The sequence below is a fragment of the Typopeltis vanoorti genome, chromosome 17, assembly GCF_054136105.1.
Source record: "Typopeltis vanoorti isolate ZY-2024b chromosome 17, IOZ_Tvanoo_1.0, whole genome shotgun sequence".
NCBI lineage: Eukaryota > Metazoa > Arthropoda > Arachnida > Uropygi > Thelyphonidae > Typopeltis > Typopeltis vanoorti.
The window spans coordinates 27625513-27644829 of NC_143565.1; the positions used below are offsets into that span (position 1 = coordinate 27625513).

General features: G+C 34.6%; 1 protein-coding gene across 1 annotated transcript in view; it reads right to left on the bottom strand.

Annotated features, from left to right (window-relative positions):
• Prp8 (pre-mRNA processing factor 8) overlaps positions 1 to 19317 on the bottom strand; it is a 411861-nt gene that overhangs the window by 64819 nt on the left and 327725 nt on the right. Inside the window, exons 34-35 of the mRNA XM_090407427.1 lie at positions 7803 to 7916; positions 5431 to 5604 (exon numbers count right to left, since the gene is read on the bottom strand). Coding sequence (XP_090263553.1) covers positions 5431 to 5604; positions 7803 to 7916 — 288 coding nt within the window. The remainder of the gene's footprint in view (positions 1 to 5430; positions 5605 to 7802; positions 7917 to 19317) is intronic.

Consider the following 19317-nt stretch of genomic DNA (forward strand, 5'->3'; position numbering starts at 1 on the left):
GAATAACTGTTGTAATAGTTATTGTATAAGGTCAGCAATAAGAAGGCAAAGACAATGAAAATAGGCAGAAACATTGAAAATATCAACTGCATCCTGAATGGATAACAAAACATTTTAGTTACTTAGTCAAGATGGTAATCAAATATGGAAATAGACAACAGAATCAACAAAGATGGTATGGTAGAAAGTCAACTGAATAAATTTATATGGAATAAAAGAGAAATTAATCAAAGCTAAATTAGTTGTATACAACACTTGACCAAAGACTAGAGATTGCAGATATGAGTCCTGAGAAAGATTACGGGCATGAACAGATGGCATCAATGGCAATATCTTATTAAAAATGAGGATATCAAGAAAGACATTGTTAGTATCCAGAAATGTTAGCAGTGCTAATCTCAGGTGGTGTGGTCACTTAAACAGAATAACAGAGAGAAGATTAGCAAAACAAGTGTTCTCTGCCAGGTTGGCAGGATAAAGACTCAGAGGAGGAAGATCACGATATAGGTGGAGATACAGTAAAAAAGGTGCCTTAAAATGTAGAAATATAAGATCTGATAATGTTGGAGTCTTGACAGGTAACAGATTGATTTGGGGGAAAATTATAGATAGGAAGTTAGTGGTGATGAAAGTTTTTCATGTAGTACTATCATATCCTGTACATCCATCCCTTGAGGGTACACGTCAGAAATTTTATGATGACTGATTAAATATTTGTATATTTGAGTCTACACTTCACTTCTGAAAGTTGCTCAACTATTTCTTTTTAGAACCTCCAGCAAAGAGAAAGTGCCCAGTTTCCAATCCACTGCATGGCTTCATTTTTATCCTGTTTAAAAGTAAATGATCATTTCCCATTTGAAATCCCCTGTATACAGTGTCCTAAACCAGTCTTCATATCACTATCAAGAATGACATAGTCAATGAGAGTGTGATTAGTACTGAATGCTATAAATTTTCTTCTTCCTTTCCCTGATCAATACTGACTGAATACATCATCTGACAGTTATGGTTTAGCTATACATCACCCATTTTATCATTATTATTATTATACAGGTATCTTCATGGGGTCAGATGAATCATTTGCAGGAGACCCATTATTCACATAATTCACCACCCTCCAAGTAAAATATCTGGTCCTGACATTCTTGCTAACCATACTCTTACACAATTTCCATGGTGATCCCTCCTTCTCTTCCTGCCTGCCAGTGTCAATCCTATAAAACCTCTTGAATAACATGTTTCTATCATGTTTCGTTTTTTGCCTATCGACTAGTTTCTGAAGCCCACACACCTTCAATCTATTCTCATAGGGAACATTTCACAGACCTGCAAAATCTTTGTTACTCAGCTTTGCATCTTCTCTACCACTTCTTCCATTCCTACTGAATCCAGATGACCAGATCTACAAGTGGTAGTCCAAATGTAGCCTTATTAAAGCTTTAGAAAGGGGAACAATAAGTGCCTAATCCCTACTTGTCAATATGTTCTTCAATCAAGTAATCTGATGGGCTGGTTTGGCTACCTTTGCAATATGCCATCTCAACTTCAATTTCCTGGTCTCATCAGTTTCTTGCAATTCATTTCCATCAATATAGTACAGAGCTTGTGATCCCTTGCTAAAGTGCATAACCTTACACTTGGCCAGATTAAACTGGCAGCCATTTACTTTTGTCCATAGTGCTAGTTTATTTAAGTTGTCCTGCAGATCTCTACATCCCTTCCCAGTTTAGCATCGTCAGCAAACAACTGACTATTTCTGTCAAATCTTTTCCTATATTAGTGATATACAAATTAAACAACAGAGAACCTAGTACTGAGTCCTGTAATACAACCTTAGTTATCTGCCTTTTTCTGGACTCAACTTATCCATAAACCACTCTTTAATATGTGTCCATCAGCCACTCTCTAATCCAAATTCCAGCAATATCAGTGAGTAACCTTTATCCAACTTGACTGTCAATTATAACAAGCAGGCAAATTACTAAAGCAAAATATACTTTTCACAAAACCATGTTGCCCCTTATTTGTTACTTCTGTCTTGGGCCCTCCTTTATACAGTAGAGTATTGTGTCCTCTTACCACTTCATTAGCACTTTCTGAGTACTCAGATTTAAATTAAACAGCTTAATCATAGAACCTTAATGCATTAAGGTTCTACAATATTCAAAGCACCTCCAATTCATCAACCTCCATTCTCCCATCAGTGAATGTCACACCTGGCAATACTATGATGAAGAGATCAAGATATCTCTGGATGACTGGAATAGAGACATACTGGCAGGCAGCCCAAGAAGTTAAGATATGCTGATAACACAGTACTAATAACAAAAAATAAAAATGGCACGAATCATAAACAAACCCCTTGAAAGCACAGAATGAATGGCATAGATTGGCGTACAGACTCAAGATTAATGTCAATAAAACAAAGAGTTGATGATTCTAGATAGGAGTTATATCGGAAAATACTTCAGGACTGCTTATTAGCATAGATAAAGTTAATCAATTTATCTATTTGAACTCACTGATCTCTACCAATGGAAGTCATATGGAGGAAGTAAGTTTTCAAATGCCAATACAACACAACCTGTGTTGTATTTATTTATTTATTCTTATGGCAAAAGAAATACAGAAAAGCTACAGGTCAATGTTCAGTCTGGAAAGCCAATCCAAGTCCTCACCTGTTAGCATTTTGACTAATCCCTCTTATGGCATATAAATTTATTCAGCTGACTTCCTACCATATCAGCTTTGCAAATTAATGAGAGGCAGAAGGGCCTATAGCAAATAAATGCTGCATGTGAGCAGGGGTCAGGAGCAGTGTATATATTCTGTCAATATTCTCCTTAAACCATTTCATCTCACCAAAAAAATTTGGTGGGATGAAAAGCCCGAGTTTCTGGGAGGGAAACCCTACACCTCCATATGAGACTGGCTAACCTCCTTTTGAAAAGCCCTCATAAAGGTTTATTGTAATCAAGATTGTGTTCAAACCTAGGGCTTTCCAACCAAAGTGCTGACTTCCATAGCTTAGTCAACACTGACTAAGCTATGGAGACCTTCAGCAAAGCAGAGAGAAAATACTGATGCATACACCATTAGCAGGAATGGAAGTAGAGAGTAAATTGCACAGAAAAACGGTGTTTGCACAATAACTATTTCCTCTAAGAATGAAAGGAAACTTTTACAGAATGCATAAAGCACAATTCTGGGGGGGAGAGGGGGAGTAGTAAACATTAGAAATTAACATTTGTAAATACAATAATTTTAATCAACTTTCATCACCAAGAAAAAATTTTCTAAATTTATTATAATGCCTTTAAAATGTAATTTACTCCAAAAAGCAGCAAAATTTTTCCATTACAGGGCAATGGAAAAAATCTTGCAATGTTTAAATTGGAATTTTTGGAATACATCATCATCAAATTCCTGCCATGTATCCTCAAGGGGTGTACAGGATATGATAGTACTACATGAAAAAACTACATCATTACTAACTTCCTATCTACAATTTTCCTCCAAATCAGTCTGTTACTTGTCAAGACTCCAACATTATCAGATATTATATTTCTATCATCCAAGGCACTTTGTACTGTATCCATCAACCAATATCTTGGTCTTCCTCTGGGTCGTTTTGCTGCCAACCTGGCAGAGAAGAATTGTTTTGCTAATCTTTCTCGCCCATTCTGTTTAAGTGACCATACCACCTGAGATTAGCTCTGCTAACGCATTCCTGGATGCTGACAATATCAAGTTCTTTCCTAATATCCTCGTTATTAATATGATATTGCCATTGATGCAATCTGTTCACGCCTCTAATCTTTCTCAGGACTCTCATATCTGCGGTCTCTAGTCTTTGGTCAAGTGTTTTACTTCTGACCCAGCTCTCAAATCCATAAGTTTGAACACTGTCTTGTATACAGCTAATTTAGTGTTCTGGCTAATTTCTCTCTTATTCCATATGAATTTATTCAATTGACTTCCCACCATACCAGCTTTGCCGATTCTGTTGTCTATTTCTATATTTAATTTACCTATTACAGAAGGTAAATTTACAAAACAAAATTTACCTATTACAAATACAAAAGCATAATGGTCTAAATGCTTTCCTTTAAAAAACTAGGAATATCAAATAATTACATAAAATTTCATAAATTGCATTTCCAAGCACACGTTTCCCATATCACAGATCGTTCTTGGAGGTGTTTGCATTTACTTCCAGTAACAGTTTCATCTTTTCACTTGTTTAAAATCTTAAAAAGTGCATTTATCTATGAAATCAGTATAGTTTAGTTGATGACATTAACAAAATAACAGACATAAATAAGTGAGTTATATTTTATCCAAAATTGCACTTAACTTGATATTGTTGCTATATGAGAATCATATAGAGTAGACCCTCACTATAGCAATCTCCTAGGAACCACAAGAATTGTTAAAATGGATGATCTATAACGAATTTCTCTAACACAGCACTGTACTTATTAGCCAGAACTTCTAGTAGTTTACTATAGTGAATGGGCTACTGTATCTATGAACCAGACTTATTTTATAAAATACTGTAATTAAAATTATAATATTATTTCATAAATGTCATATCCTGAAACATTATTTTTCAGTTTGTTTGAGACCAAATATTTAAATTTCAATCCATTTAACTGCCTGTTGAAAGAAGCATATTGCTGCTTTCATATGTTTCCTTTATTTTTTAATGCTGAATTTAGCTTCTATGAAGCTCATGCAATTAATGCCTCTTCTCCTTTTTTTTTTTTTTTTTGTATGTTTTACATTTAATTTCTTTATTTCATATTGTATCTTTTTTAGAGCAGTCTCTATAGTTCTAGTTCATTCACTAATTGGGGCTTTTTTCCCTAAACTGAGATTTTTCATCCTGCAAAATAGTCAAAACTGACCAAAGAATCCACACAAATGATAGAGCAAACTATACAGATAGGATTAATCATATTAACAAAGCATTAATTATTTAGGAAGGCAAGTTATTTGACAGTGACAGGTGACTGAGTTTAACTGTAAAGAAGAAAAAAATCCTTTAGAGCACCAAGATCCCATTTAAAAATTAGTCATGCATACACTATTAGTCCCTAAAATTAACGGAATTTAGTCTTTCCAGATGTTTTTTTTAATCTAATAAATCTATTTACTTTTTTATATATATCTGACTCACACATAAAAGGTCACCAGACCTGGAGGAGAATATCAGTACCATGTGTGTGGATAGTGGTATAGTATTTATTTATTTATTAGATGATATAACTTAATAAGTATCCACTTTAATGTTATAAAGGAAATGAAATTATTTGTTATTAGATCCAGTAAAATTTCAAATGTATTTTTCTTACTAGTCTAATCATTTAAATTACATACTAAAAAAATCTCTTTCTTTATTACCTATAAGCAGAAAACACTTACTGTATAGGATGAAATAGTCTTCAACCAATCATCATAGAGATTGAAAAGAACCATTTGAGGTTCGGTAGCTTTCAGTATGAGATCTCCAAATTTTTCAACTTTTAGACAAGCCTGGAATGGTAGCTGTAATTCACTACCCTTTATGACAATATTTGGGAAGTCCAACAAGTGTACCTAAAACAATTACTAGTTATGGTCACATTTTCAAATAATATAAAACATTATATGCATATATTTATGCAATTTATTTATATATATCATACATACAGCCAATTATAACTATAGCAAATCACTGAAAAACTCCACAGCATTAATATATTCTCTGGAGTAATTTTATGCTCGGCAGCAATCTATTCTTTTCACCATCATATCTGATGTGAACAGTTAACTATATATCTGTTAAAGTGAAAATATGTAAGTCATTTTAAAACACTACTGACTGCATAGAATTTGCTAAAAATTGGAGGTTAGGTGGCCGTGCTCTTGTTGAAGAGATGTCAGTTAAAAGCATTTTTTTTATAGTCAGGTTGAAAACTATATCAACTACATACTATGGATGAGGGGAATTGAGATGCTGATATTCATGCGCCATTGATTGGACAACAAATCCAGTGACTAGGTACCATCTATATCAGGATCCTCTATATTATAAGCTCCTAATCCAGGGTCACTCTCCAAAGCCCAACCCAGCATCCACGTCATGAAGGGTAGAAGCAGCATAAAGTAGAGGATTGCTTTGTAAGGTGAAGCACGGTGGGGACTTCGTGTGCCTAGGGCCAATATAGTAGCAACGAAGGCTTACAGAGAACCTTGATGGCAAAGATGTTTGGAGTGCAACGACATCTGTTTCATCATTGGCAAAAGAAGTCATATATCAACAGCAATGTGAAGCAACTGGCACACTGGTTATTGCAGGCATCAAAGAGATTGGGGCCTCACCACATTATTATCCTATAGTTGAACCATGGAGAAGCAGAAATATCTCACAAGCTATGCTCTGGAAGTTGGAACCTCTGCAACATCCCAAGCTGTAAATAATTACAAGGAAAAAGACACTGAAACTATGAGTAAAATGAGCACTGCAAATGCACTCCATGATGAAGTCAATTTAAATCCAAAAGGAAGGTCGGCATCTCTGATATTTCTCATTTGAAAACAAGAAACAGTTTTGAAAATTGGAACTTGGAATGTGAGAACATTATATAAACTAGGGAATTTGGACAACCTTATACAGGAAATGAAAAGATTAAAGTTGATGTGATGGGAATTAGTGAAACCAGAAGGCCTAACTTAGAAAAACTAAATAAATATGGCTTTTTATGTGTATATTCTGGCAGAGGGAAGCAAGAATATGGAGTGGGTTTCATGTACAAGAAAGGCATCTTTAAATCTGTAATAGGGCTGTGACACCTAAATGAAAGAATCATTCTTATTAAAGTAGTTGCAAAGCCTTTTATCATCATAATTATTCAGCTTTACACTCCTACGATGACTCACAATGATGATGAAATTTTATAACAGCATACAAAAATCTATAGAATATGTTAAATCAAATGAAATCCTCATAGTGATGGGTGACTTGAATGTAAAGGTTGGAGAAGGGGAAGAAAATTCGGTTGTTGGAAAGTTTGGATTGGGTGAAAGAAATGAAAGAGGTGAAAGATTTGATACACTTCTGCATTCAAAACCAACATATAACAAATACTTTTTTCAACATCCAAAGCACAGACTATATACTTGGGCAAACCCTGATAACTCTATAAGAAATCAAATAGATTTTATAATGACAAATAATAAATACAAAAATAATGCAACCATCAAAACATACCCAGGTGCTGATATAAATTTAGAACATAACGTGCCTACTTTAAAGATTACACTAATAAAAAATAAAAAAAATCTAAAAACAATCATACTGAAAAACTTGACAGCTCTGAATATACCTGACAACATAATGGTGTTTAGCTCATAAATGAGGAAAAATTAGATAATGTAGGATATAAAACAGAAGACAATATACTTAGCAACACAGGAGAAATTGAAAAAAGATGGTCAAAATTTAGAATCAATATTAGAATTAATGAATAAAAGACAAAAAGAAAAATACACAACAGTATAAAATACATACTCAGTCAAATGATAAATAATGAATGCAGGAAAGCTAAAGACAAGTGGCTAAATTAAAAATGATTTTATTTTTTTCAAAGCTGCCAGAATATACATTTTTGTATCTTATTGCAATTACAGTATTATCTTCTATGAAAATTATATTCAAAATTCCAATATATTTGAATATAATACTATGAGTATTATATTCAAATGCATAAGTAATTACTGCATTCCAAAATCAAATTCATTATAATTAATCCTACCTCCAAAGGATCAAGCATTCCTTTTCTCGTAACAATGATTTGTTTTGGCTGTTCTTCTACAGGAAGTGAGCGAATTAAAGCTGCAACTTCTTCTGCAGTCTTCCATTTAGCTAGCTGCAAATAAAAGTTATTTATAGTTATTTAATATTCAAGAGTTAATAAAAAATAAATGAATAAAAACTTTTGAGTATAAGATAAATGAGGAAAAAAACACTAAATAACAAAGAAAATAAATAAATAGAATGATTAATAGAATAAATAAATAGAAAATAAATAGAATGATTTGTCATTCTATAGGTCATTGAAAAAGCTTAGAAATGGAGTAAAAGTATTGTACAAGGAATCAGTTGACAAAGGTGACATGAGAACTAAAGATATTCTAGATATCTGCAGTAATTACCCTGAAAGATTGCTAGAGACAACAAGCAGTGACAGCACAGTGATAGAAAACATTCAAGAGGAACATTCAGATCACATATCAATACTTGAAGTAGAAAGCCATCAAAAGTCTGAAAGTTTTAAAAACCTATAAATGCATAATTCAGATGCTTAGTCAGAAGATCAAATTTCAGATGATTGGAATAGAGCTTTCCTAGCTTCCATCTATAAAAAGAAAAAAGAATGTGAAAATTACAGAGGAGTTTCCTATTGAGAGTTCCAGATAAGATTTACTCAAGCATACAAGGGTGGTCTGAAAAATTCTCGTCCTCGACCATAGATAGCAATACTATCGGCAAGATTTTTTTTTTTCTAAGTTGGTACGTCATAAGCATTCATGTGAAATTTCAAGGCCATTCTATCAAGTAGTTTGTTTTATACAGCTGTCTGAAGCAAAAAAAAATACAGCTATCTGCATCCCTTGAAATGGATAAAATTGAGCATTGTATGGTTTTAAATTCTTTGTAAAAGAAGGTTTAATGCCAAAAGAAATTCATTTGAAGTTCATAAAAGTTTATGGGCACTCTTCTCCTTCCTTTTTGACAATTAAGAAATAGGCTGCTAAGTTTAAACATGGCTGTACAACCTTAAAGATAATCCATGTGAAGGACGTCCAAAAAGTGTAACGACCAGAAATCATTGATCAAATGCACAATATGATATTGGATGACAGGCGAGTCAAAGTGCATGAAATTGCTGAGACTATAGGCATTTCAAAAGAATGTGTAGGATGTATTTTGCATGAAGAATTGCAAATGAAAAGCTTTGTGCAAGATGGGTGCCGCACTTGCTCACAGCAGATCAAAAACGCACTTGCACGAAAATCTCTGAACAGTGCTTGGAGCATTTTAACAAGAATAAAACTGATTTTGTACATTGATTTATTACTATGGATGAGACTGGATTCACCATTACACACCAGAATCCAAACAGCAGTCAACACAGTGGACAGAAGCTGGTTGTTTAGCACCAAAGAAGACAAAGTTGGTTCCATCAGCAGAAAAGGTTGTGGCATTGGTTTTTTTGGATGCTTAAGGCATTTTGTTTATTAATTATCTTGAAAAGGATAAAACAATAACTGGGGAATATTATTCTGATCTTTTAACCAGACTAGACGAAAAAATTCATGAGAAAAGACCTGGTTTGCAGAAGAAAAAAAATCATCTTTCATCAGGACAATGCACCTGCCCACAAAGGTATTTTGGCAATGGGAAAATTAAGGGATCTACACTATGAATTGTTGGAACATCCACCCTAATCCCCAGATTTGGCTCTCTCTGACTTCTATCTCTTCCCAAAACTAAAACTCTTCCTCGCTGGGCAGCATTTTCCTTCGAATCAAGAGGTGATTGCAGCTGTAGAGGGGTATTTTGCAGATCTTACTGAGAACCACTACAGGGATGGGATAATGGTGCTGGAGCATCGCTGGAATAAACGTGCTAGTCTTAAGGGAGAGTATGTTGAAAAATAAAAATAATTTTGAAATTATAAATTCGTTTTTTCATTGTTAGGCTGAGAACTTTTCAGACCACCCTTGTACTTGAGAAGTAACTCAGAAAAATTGTGGAAAAGCAACTTGGAGAAGAACAAGCTGTAGTCATGAAAAATAGCAGTTGTTAGATTAAGATTTTCACTTTACAACAAAAAGTTCAGAAACTGAGGTAACAGGGCAGAAAGAAAACAGCTATATAGAGAAAATTTGAACATTAATACAGAGCAACCATATCCACTTTTATTCATTATCTATTTGGATCACATTTGAAAGAAATGTGCCATTAAACTGATTATCAGAATCAAAGATAATCAAACTTAGTTCTATGGTTTATGCAGATGATGTGCTACTGAACAAATCTAGTGCACATCTCTAAGGCTCTCAAACTAAATTACATTACAATTTTGGCATGAAAATCAGCAATAAGAAGAAACTAAAAAAATTGGTAGGCACATGGTAAACTTCAGCTGCATTCTCAATGTAGAATCCATAGAACAAGTAATAACACTTCGGTTATTTACACACAAATTTTAGTAAAGATGGGAAATTAAATATAGAAATAGACAGCAGGATAGAAAGGCTGGTATGGCAGGAAGTTGAATGAATAATTTTATGTGCAAAAAGTGAGAAAAAAATTAGCCAAAATACTAAACAAGTAGTATACAAGACCACATCAAGCTACTTTCAAGTAATGAATTCAAGAGTTGGAGTAGAAATAAAGAACCTGATCAAAGACTAGAGACCATAGATACGAGAGTTCTGAGAAAAATTAGTGAAGTGAACAGATTGAATCCAGAGGTATAAAAGTTTTATAAGTATTTCTCATGATTGAATTCCAGGTGATTGGACTAGAACTCTCATAGAACCAGTCTTAAAAAAAAAAAGAAAAAAGAAAGAAATAAAACAATGTGAGAATTACAGAAGAATTTCTGTGTTGAAATAATTTCTGTTTCATAATACTTGAAAGAAGGCTAAGAAGAATTGTAGAAATGGAAGCTAGGAGAAGAGCAACCTAGATTCAGGTCAAATAGAGATGAATAAGATCAGATCTTAACTTTAAAAAATGAATTCTTGAAATCATGGGAATATAACAAAGACGTGTCTCTAAATTCTGTAGATCCCCACTCCCCAAAAAAAGCAAATAATACCAACAGAAAGACAGTTTTAAACCGCTATAATTATATCGTATAAATGGGACAACATATTGACTATTGTTTTTATGTTTTCCACTTAGAAAATTAGTGTTTTGTAGTATACTAGTGTATATTTTAGTGTTGTTCGGTGTATTTGGTATTTTATCACATATTTTTATTAGATATTTCAATATTTAATATACGTTTGAAATGGCGCCAAAAAAGGGCAAGAAATGAAATGCTAAAAAAAGCACCGCAGGCAAGAACAAGGTTAGCCCTGCTCACGAGGTTATTGAGGAGGTTAAGGAAAATGAACTAACCTCCAAAATTGCGAAGTTGAAGCAGATCATCAGAGAGACAACGTGGGAATTGCCAAAAGTTGAGAGGCGTTTAAATGAACAGAGGGAGAAAAAGAAAATTAAACAAGAAAATAAGAAACAACAAAGCAAGGAAACAGGTAAGTCAGGAAATAACGGAAATCAGGTAAGTGATGTTAGTAAAAAGAAAGAAGTTATTTAGTATGGTGACTCTATAATAAAACGTTATAGATGAGCGAGTTATAACATCAAGTTTTCCTGGAGCGAAAATTAAGAATATAAAAGGAAGCAATTTAAAAGCAGAAAAGAAAAGTAAACAAAATCATAGTAGTAGGTAAGAACGATTTAACTGGCGATAAGTTCAGTATGAGAGATGACATGAAAGGGTTGTTGGAAGAGACGAGAGTGAAGAGTGAGAAAGTGAAAATCATTAGTATTTTACCTCGTTATGATAAAAATGAATTAAGAAGAAGGGCCATGATGGCAAATGATTCGATGTGTGGAGTGAGCTTGATGGAAGATGGGATATGTATAAGAGGGACGGCCTACACCTGAATGCGTTTGGTATCAGGAGTCTAGAAAAACTAATAACTGGTATGAGACCTAACACAGAGAGTCAGGGAAACTAAAATTATAAAGGGAGGAATGGTGTGAATGTGAGTGTAAGAGCAAACAATGTTATATAACTGGGTTAATGACAGGAATGGGCTTTGTCACAAAAATGTTGACGAGGAGAGAACGAGTTCAGGTTTGTGTTCGTCCGGTTCAGAACCATCATATGTGTGCAAAGATGTCTACACACGTAAGGCATTAGAGAATAATAGAGATCTGCAATTTGTCCAACTGTGTCAGGCACACTGCAGACAAGACAATACAAAAGAACAAACAGTAGATTATTATGTCTGTATATGAATGCTAGGAGTATCAGTAACAAAGGGATAGAGTTTGTTGCCTTAGTCAATATGTTGCGACCTCAGATTATAGGTATTAGTGAGACCAGGCTATCAGAATCAGACCTGCTAACTGGTATCGGGTGTCAAGGGTACAGTATTGTTAAGAAGGATAGAGAGGATAGCAGAGGAGGAGCATGCTGCTAATGATATCAGATGACTTGAATCTGGTTAGAGTTGAGACCTATGATTGTAGTACTACTATTCAGGGCCGGCGGAAGCGGGCCTGCAATGCAGGCAGATGCCACTACAAGGTGGGTGCCGTTTCGAAGTGTTAGTATGAAGTTTCATTCTTTCTTTAAATTTTTGTAAATGAATTAAGTAATAATAATTAGGTAAGTCAATATAATTGCTGCAAATTTACATATTCTGCATAAAAATAGATCAGATTTTCTCCGACTAAGATTGTCATGAACGCGCCTTCTTAGGCAGCAAGTGCACTGCTTCGCTCGGTTAAGAGAGAATGCAACGACCCTATCCCGTAATGTATTTTCTACAGAACTTAGAGTCTCATTCTGCTGAAGCACTAGTAGTCGTTTGGCTCAGTTCAACCAGTGCAGAGCATGCAGAACTCTGTGAAATCATCATGTCGCCAATGTAAGTAATTCTAACAATTCTAACCAGGTGTAGGATTGACAACTATAATGGCCTGTTTCACTGGGATGGTTTCTATGTTGAAATGAAAACAATAAAATTCAGTTACATTTGCTCTGGTTATTGTTGATAAGTAGAATATATCAATTAATACATAATTACTATATTATTATATATATAGATAATTTCATTAATATCAAAACTAGGAAACTTAAATTTTAATTAATAAAATGTTTTCAAGAACAAATGTGTAATTTAATTTCTTTCTTCTAAATTCTTTCCACATGATTATGGCAAAAATAAAAATAAATAAATAAATATCACCATTTGTTTGAGGGCACCCATTTCAGCTTTGCAGGCGGGTGGCATCCAGCATAGCATCTGCCCTGCTACTACTAACAATATTTCATTATGTGGCAGTGAGTTTGAAGCCATCTGGTGTGAGGTGAAATCTAACAAGACTAATTACATAGTGAGGTGTTGTTACAGCCTGGTGGATAGGTTGCTAGTGATGAAGAAATGCATCACCAAATAGAAAAGATGAGCATGAAAAAGATGAGTAATCATAATGGGAACTTTAATTATCCAAATATTGATTGGGTAGCAGTAGAATTTCATGAGAAGAATAAAAATGCATTTGTTGAGCTGTTGCAGGACAACTTCCTCAAGCAGCATGTGACAGAAGGAACTGAGGGCAGAGAGTATTAGATTTGATTATAGTGTCAGAGGGCATTTCAGTTAAAGATTTAACTATTCTGCCTCCAGCTGGTGACAGTGATCATGCAGTACTCACTTGGGAAATGACTAAGTTTATGAATGTTCCATTCAGAAAAGGTTACATGCTGAACCACAAAGCAGGAAATTATGACCAGCTGAGGAGTATACTGAGTTCAGTGGAATGGGATTGGTTGCTGGATGAAAAGAATATCGACTGTGCATGGGAAGCATTTAAACAACACTTGAATGCGATATCAGATGTGTCCTGAGAGTTTGAAGAATAAATAAAGTAGGAGTCAAATGGATGTGTAATCTTATTAAGCAAGAGATTCGTAAGAAAAGGACAATGTGGAAGGAATACCGTGTGCATGAGGATGACAACCGCTATAAACGTTACAAACAGCAGGCTAGAATAGTCACAACTGTTGTAAGGAAAGCTAAGCCTGAGTATGAAAAGAAACTGGCTCTGTGTACTAAAGACAACCCACAAGAATTCTATCGATATGCTGCAAGTAAAAAAAATTCTTTCATACTTGCAGCATATCGATATGCTGCAAGTATGAAAGAATAACTCTTCTTAATCCTGATGGCATGAGGGTTACAGATGCAGAAGAGATTGTTCAGTTAACGAGTGCCCATTTTGTTAAAAGCGATCAACCTGCTGTACACAACATTGAGCTCACTGTTACCTCTTCACTTGATGAAGAAACGCAGGTGTATAAGGATGAGGTATTAGCACTGCTGCACAAACCGAATAAGAATTCAGTAATAGGGACTGATGGGATATCAGCATGTGTGCTAAAAGAGTGCTCAGTTGAATTGCCCATTCCTTTGACCAGGCTGTTTAATATGAGTCTCAGAACAGGGAAGATTATGCAGGAATGAAAGGAATGGATGGTAATTCCATTGCACAAGGGTGGTGCAAAGACCGACGTATCCAACTATCGACCAATTACTATCTCAAGAGTGATGGTGAAGATTTTGGAAAAATTGGTTAGGACTCGCATTCAGAAATGGGTTGACAGTGAATCTCTACTTTGCAATGCGCAACATGGGTTTACTAAGGGAATGTCATGTTTTAGCAACTTGTTCACATTCTATAACAATGTTGCCATTGAACTAGACAAGGGGAATGGATACACCATGATACAGGGTGGCCATAAATTAACTATCCCTCTTTGGAGGTATCTGTAGCTAAAACTAATACACAGAATGAGACCACATTTTATATTGAGACTTTTGAAGGCATGGGGAGATGAGTTTCATGAAAAAAAGATTTCGTACCAAAAGCCGCCGATAGGGGAAATTTTGGCACTTGCAGAGCTGAAAGCAGTCAAATATTTGCAGTAAATGGAGGTAAAAGGGATTATGCAAATTTTATTGTGCATACATCACAGCAGCACCACCAATTCCACTTAAAAAGGGATTGGGAACATTCAGGCAGTTATTGGAATGACTGATGAATTGTGCTCAATATGCATCCTACCTTGCCTCAGCATGCTTGTTAAGTTGTTTTACCTTAAACAATGCAATGCCATAGCGGCCTTTCGGGAATTTAGAATGGAATAGAAGGCTACCTCTGTACAGGTCCTACATCAGCTGTAGCACTGAGAGCTATGATTAAGAAGTTTGAAGAAACTGGATCACTAGGAGTTAGACCTGGCAGAGGAAGAAAGCAGTGCAAGAAGAGGTAACAAACCTTGCAACTTTGGTGTTCGACGACACAGGGACCAATACTAGTCCAAGTGCTCGTGACATAGCTCGCAAACTTGATATGGCTTATGGTACAGTCTGGAAAATCTTAAGGGAAATGCTTCGCTTCTATCTGTATACGTTCAGTCATGTGCAAGCACTAACTACCGCAGATTATGATAAGCACATGACCTTCGCACTAAAGCGAAGAATGAGTGACACGGCTGTCGCTTACACTGTCGAAATGTTATTATTCCATTTTATCAACCTTTAATGTAATTATCTGCTTGTTTTTGGCTCTGCCAGCACCAAAATTTCCCCTATTGGCGACTTTTGGTACTAAATCTTTTTTTTGCGGAAATCATCTCCCCATACCTTCAAAAGTCTCAATATAAAATTTGGTCTCATATCGTTCATTGGTTTTAGCTACAGATGCCTCCAAAGAGGGACAGTTATTTTATGGCCACCCTGTACTTTTGGATTTTGCTACGGCTTTTGACAGAATACAGCATGGTAGACTTGCATAAATTGGGGAATATGGGTTTGGATTATAGAATATTAGCATGGATAAGAGGATGGCTGACTGACAGATATCAAAAAGTGGTATATGGAGGATGTGAGTCTGCAATGTTTAAGGTAACAAGTGGTGTACCACAAGGATCAGTCCTTGGTCCACTGTTATTTAATCTGTACATTAATGATATTGGGAAGGATTTGACAGGCAACATAAGCTAATTGCTGATGATGCAAAGATAGGGTAATCAGGAATGGTGCTGATATGCAGTACTTGCAGAATGATTTGAATAGGATGGAAATATGGGCATGGGAAAATGGATATCAGTAAATGTAAAGTCCTTCACTTCGGCATGATTAGATATCCAATGTCATATTATATTGGTGGGATTAGGCTAGAAGAAACTGATGAGGCTAGAATTCTTGGAGTGTTAATAGGAAGTTGTAATTCAGGATTCATATGGGAAAGATTGAAAATACAACTCAAAAGATAATTACAATACTGAAACAAATGTTTGCATGTAAAGATAAGGATGTTATTTTGCCTCTTTACAAGGCCTTGATAAGACCTCACTTGTAATATATGCGCAGGTCTGGTCTTCGTTGTGATTCTGATATTATATTAGAGAGAGTACAAAGGAGATTACATAAAAAATGATATGAGGATTGTGGAATACTGATTATGAAGGGATTGAGAATTTGTAGACTCTAGATACTAGCAAACAGGAGAAAGTGTGGAGATACGATTGAGACTTACAAACTTCTGAAAGGGCCATACAGAATTTCAATTGATGGAATTTTTCAATTTATAGAGGGTGGGGAAAGGATAAGAGGGCATCCTTTTAAGCTGAGAATGAAAGCCGCTTAGAAGGGGTGAGGACTAGATTTTTCTCTCAGAGGGTGTTGCATGATTGGAATGGATTGCTATTGGGTGAGGCATGTGCAAGCAGTGTAAATGAATTCAAGAATAACTATGATAGCTGGTGTGTGTAGTATATGGTCTCCCTTGATGAGACTGACTCCCTAGAGGTCTCTCTTAATAATAATAATATCAAGTAACATGTGGTCTATATTTGAGTAATAAGTCTGCAGTTAGAAATGAATGAGGTACAGGAGTGAATATGGTATTAAACCAGGTATGAGAGATGGGCGCACATCATCTCCACTGTTATTCATTGAATATCAATATAGATTACATTGTGAAGAAAGTGACATTAAACCTATATCAAAATTACAGGTGTTAATCTTGGCCCTTTATGCAGATGATATTACAATCCTAACAAATATGGTACAAGTCTGTAGGATTCAATAATTAAATTGAATAACCGCTCTCATAATTTTGCTATTAAAATTAGCAATGATTTTTTATATCAAACATTAACTGAATAAAGAATCTGCAAAGCAAGTAAAACATATCAGCTATATAGGCATGTTATAATGAGGATGGTAAATTAAATAAGGAAATAGAACAACAGAATTAGCAATGGTATGGTTGAAATCAAATGAATAACTTTATATGGAATAATCATCATTATCACAAAATTCCTGATATGTACTCTCATGGAGCATACAGGATATTCTGATAATAATTATGTAACTTTTTCATGTCATAACTAAGTTCCCATCAACAATTTTGCTCCAAAATTAATTTGTTATCTGTCAAGACTCCAATATTATCAGATTTTATGTTTCTTTCTTCTAAGGCACTTCTTACTGTATTAATCCAACTAGATCTTGGTCTTCCTCAGGGTCATTTCCTGACATCCTGACAGAGAACAATCATTTTGCTAATCTTTCCTGTCAACATTAGGTTTAAGTGAACATACCATCTGAGACTAGCTGTTTTTTATTATAATTTTTTTTTAAATCTGGTCCACACACACGAAAGGCTACAAATCCTATAGCACACTAGTGCCATGTGTGTCTGTTCACATTTTGCTTGAACAGCTGCGGGTTGTAATATTTGTGGAAGGCAGAGTTGGGAATAGATGTTAACACATTCCTGAATGCTAACAATGTCAAGTTCTTTCCTAATATCCTTATTTTTAATATAAACACTGCCACTGATACTACCTGTTCACTTCTTAATCTTTCTCAGAATTGTCATATCTGGTCTTCAGCTTTTGATGAAGTATTTTATTTCTAACCTAGCTCTCAGATCCGTATATTTAAATTGGTTGGAACACTATCTTGTATAGCAAGTTTAGTGTATGACACATTTCTCTCTTCTTCCATACAAATTTATTCAGTTAACTTCCTAACATATTACCTCAGCTAATTCTACTGTCTATTTCCAAATTTCATTTTCTATCTTCATTAATTGTGTCTAAATAGCTGAAATGTTTTCAGCTATGGAGAGCTTATAGAACCTTGTTCTACATGTTCTCTATTTAGGATGCAGTTGATGTTTTCAGTGTTTCTGCCTGTTTTCATTCCTGATTTTTTATACAAAATTTATTACAGCAAATACTCAATTTAGTCCCGAATTCAATTTATTCAGAGTATAACATCATCTGCATAAAGAGCCAAGATTAACATCTTGGTATGGTCACCAATTTTGATATCAGGTTTAATGCCACTTTCCTTCATAATATGATCCATATAGATATTATTCATCATCTAAATGGATCATATTACCATATATGGAGTTAATGCACCCTTGTCTCGAATCTGATTTAACATCAAACCCTTTTTCTGTACCTGCTTCAATTTAACTGCTGACTTATGACTCAAATATAGACAATGTATTGCTTGATATAATGTCCCATTTACACCAGATAATTGCATTGCTTGAATAGCTTTTCTCTTGGCAATGTATTTTCCATATCTATAAGATTTAGAATCAGGTCCTTGTTATATTACCATGATTTCTCGACTATTTTCTTGGAGCAGAAATCTGATCATGACAACCTCCATTTAGATGAATCTAGCTTGTTCTTCTCCAAGCTTTCCTTCCACAATTTCTCTTAGCCAAAAAAAAAAAAAAAGCACATTTCAATCAGTAGGTTCTTATGAGAATCAGGTTTTCTGTATAACTGTGGTACACAAGAAAACTTAACAATTCACAATAATAGCCTCTTCATTATTTAAAATATTCACAAATAATTTAGGCATAGTTTCTGGAAAAATTCCCATGCTACTCCTCTTAAACACTATTATTATAATTACGGCTATTATAGCCTGTTTTTGTTTAGGAGTGTCCCTTATTTTAAATACATTGGCTATTATTACTCAAAAAACGAGTGTATATATATATATATATATAGTAGAATAAAAGAGGTGAATAAAAGAGATTTTGCCTATTTTTCTTTAGGAGTAGCCCCCTTTTTTTTATGATGTCATTGGCTTTTTACTCAATTTTTAGGATACTGTTTTAAAGACAGAGATACATGAAGAATCGTATCTGTCTTTTAATTGTAGATTAGTTATATCTGTGTTGTTTTTTTATTGGTCTACACCCAAGACAAAAAAACTAAGCAGACACTTTTCCCATAGGCTCTGAAGACGACACTCAGTTGAAATGGTTCACATTTCAACTCCCACTGTTACTCCCACCCCTAATTAGATTATGTTGAAAAATAAAAATTATTTTGAAATTACAATTTTTTTTTTTTCATTGTTAGGCTAAGAACTTTTGAGACCACCCTCATATATATAGGTTGACACACA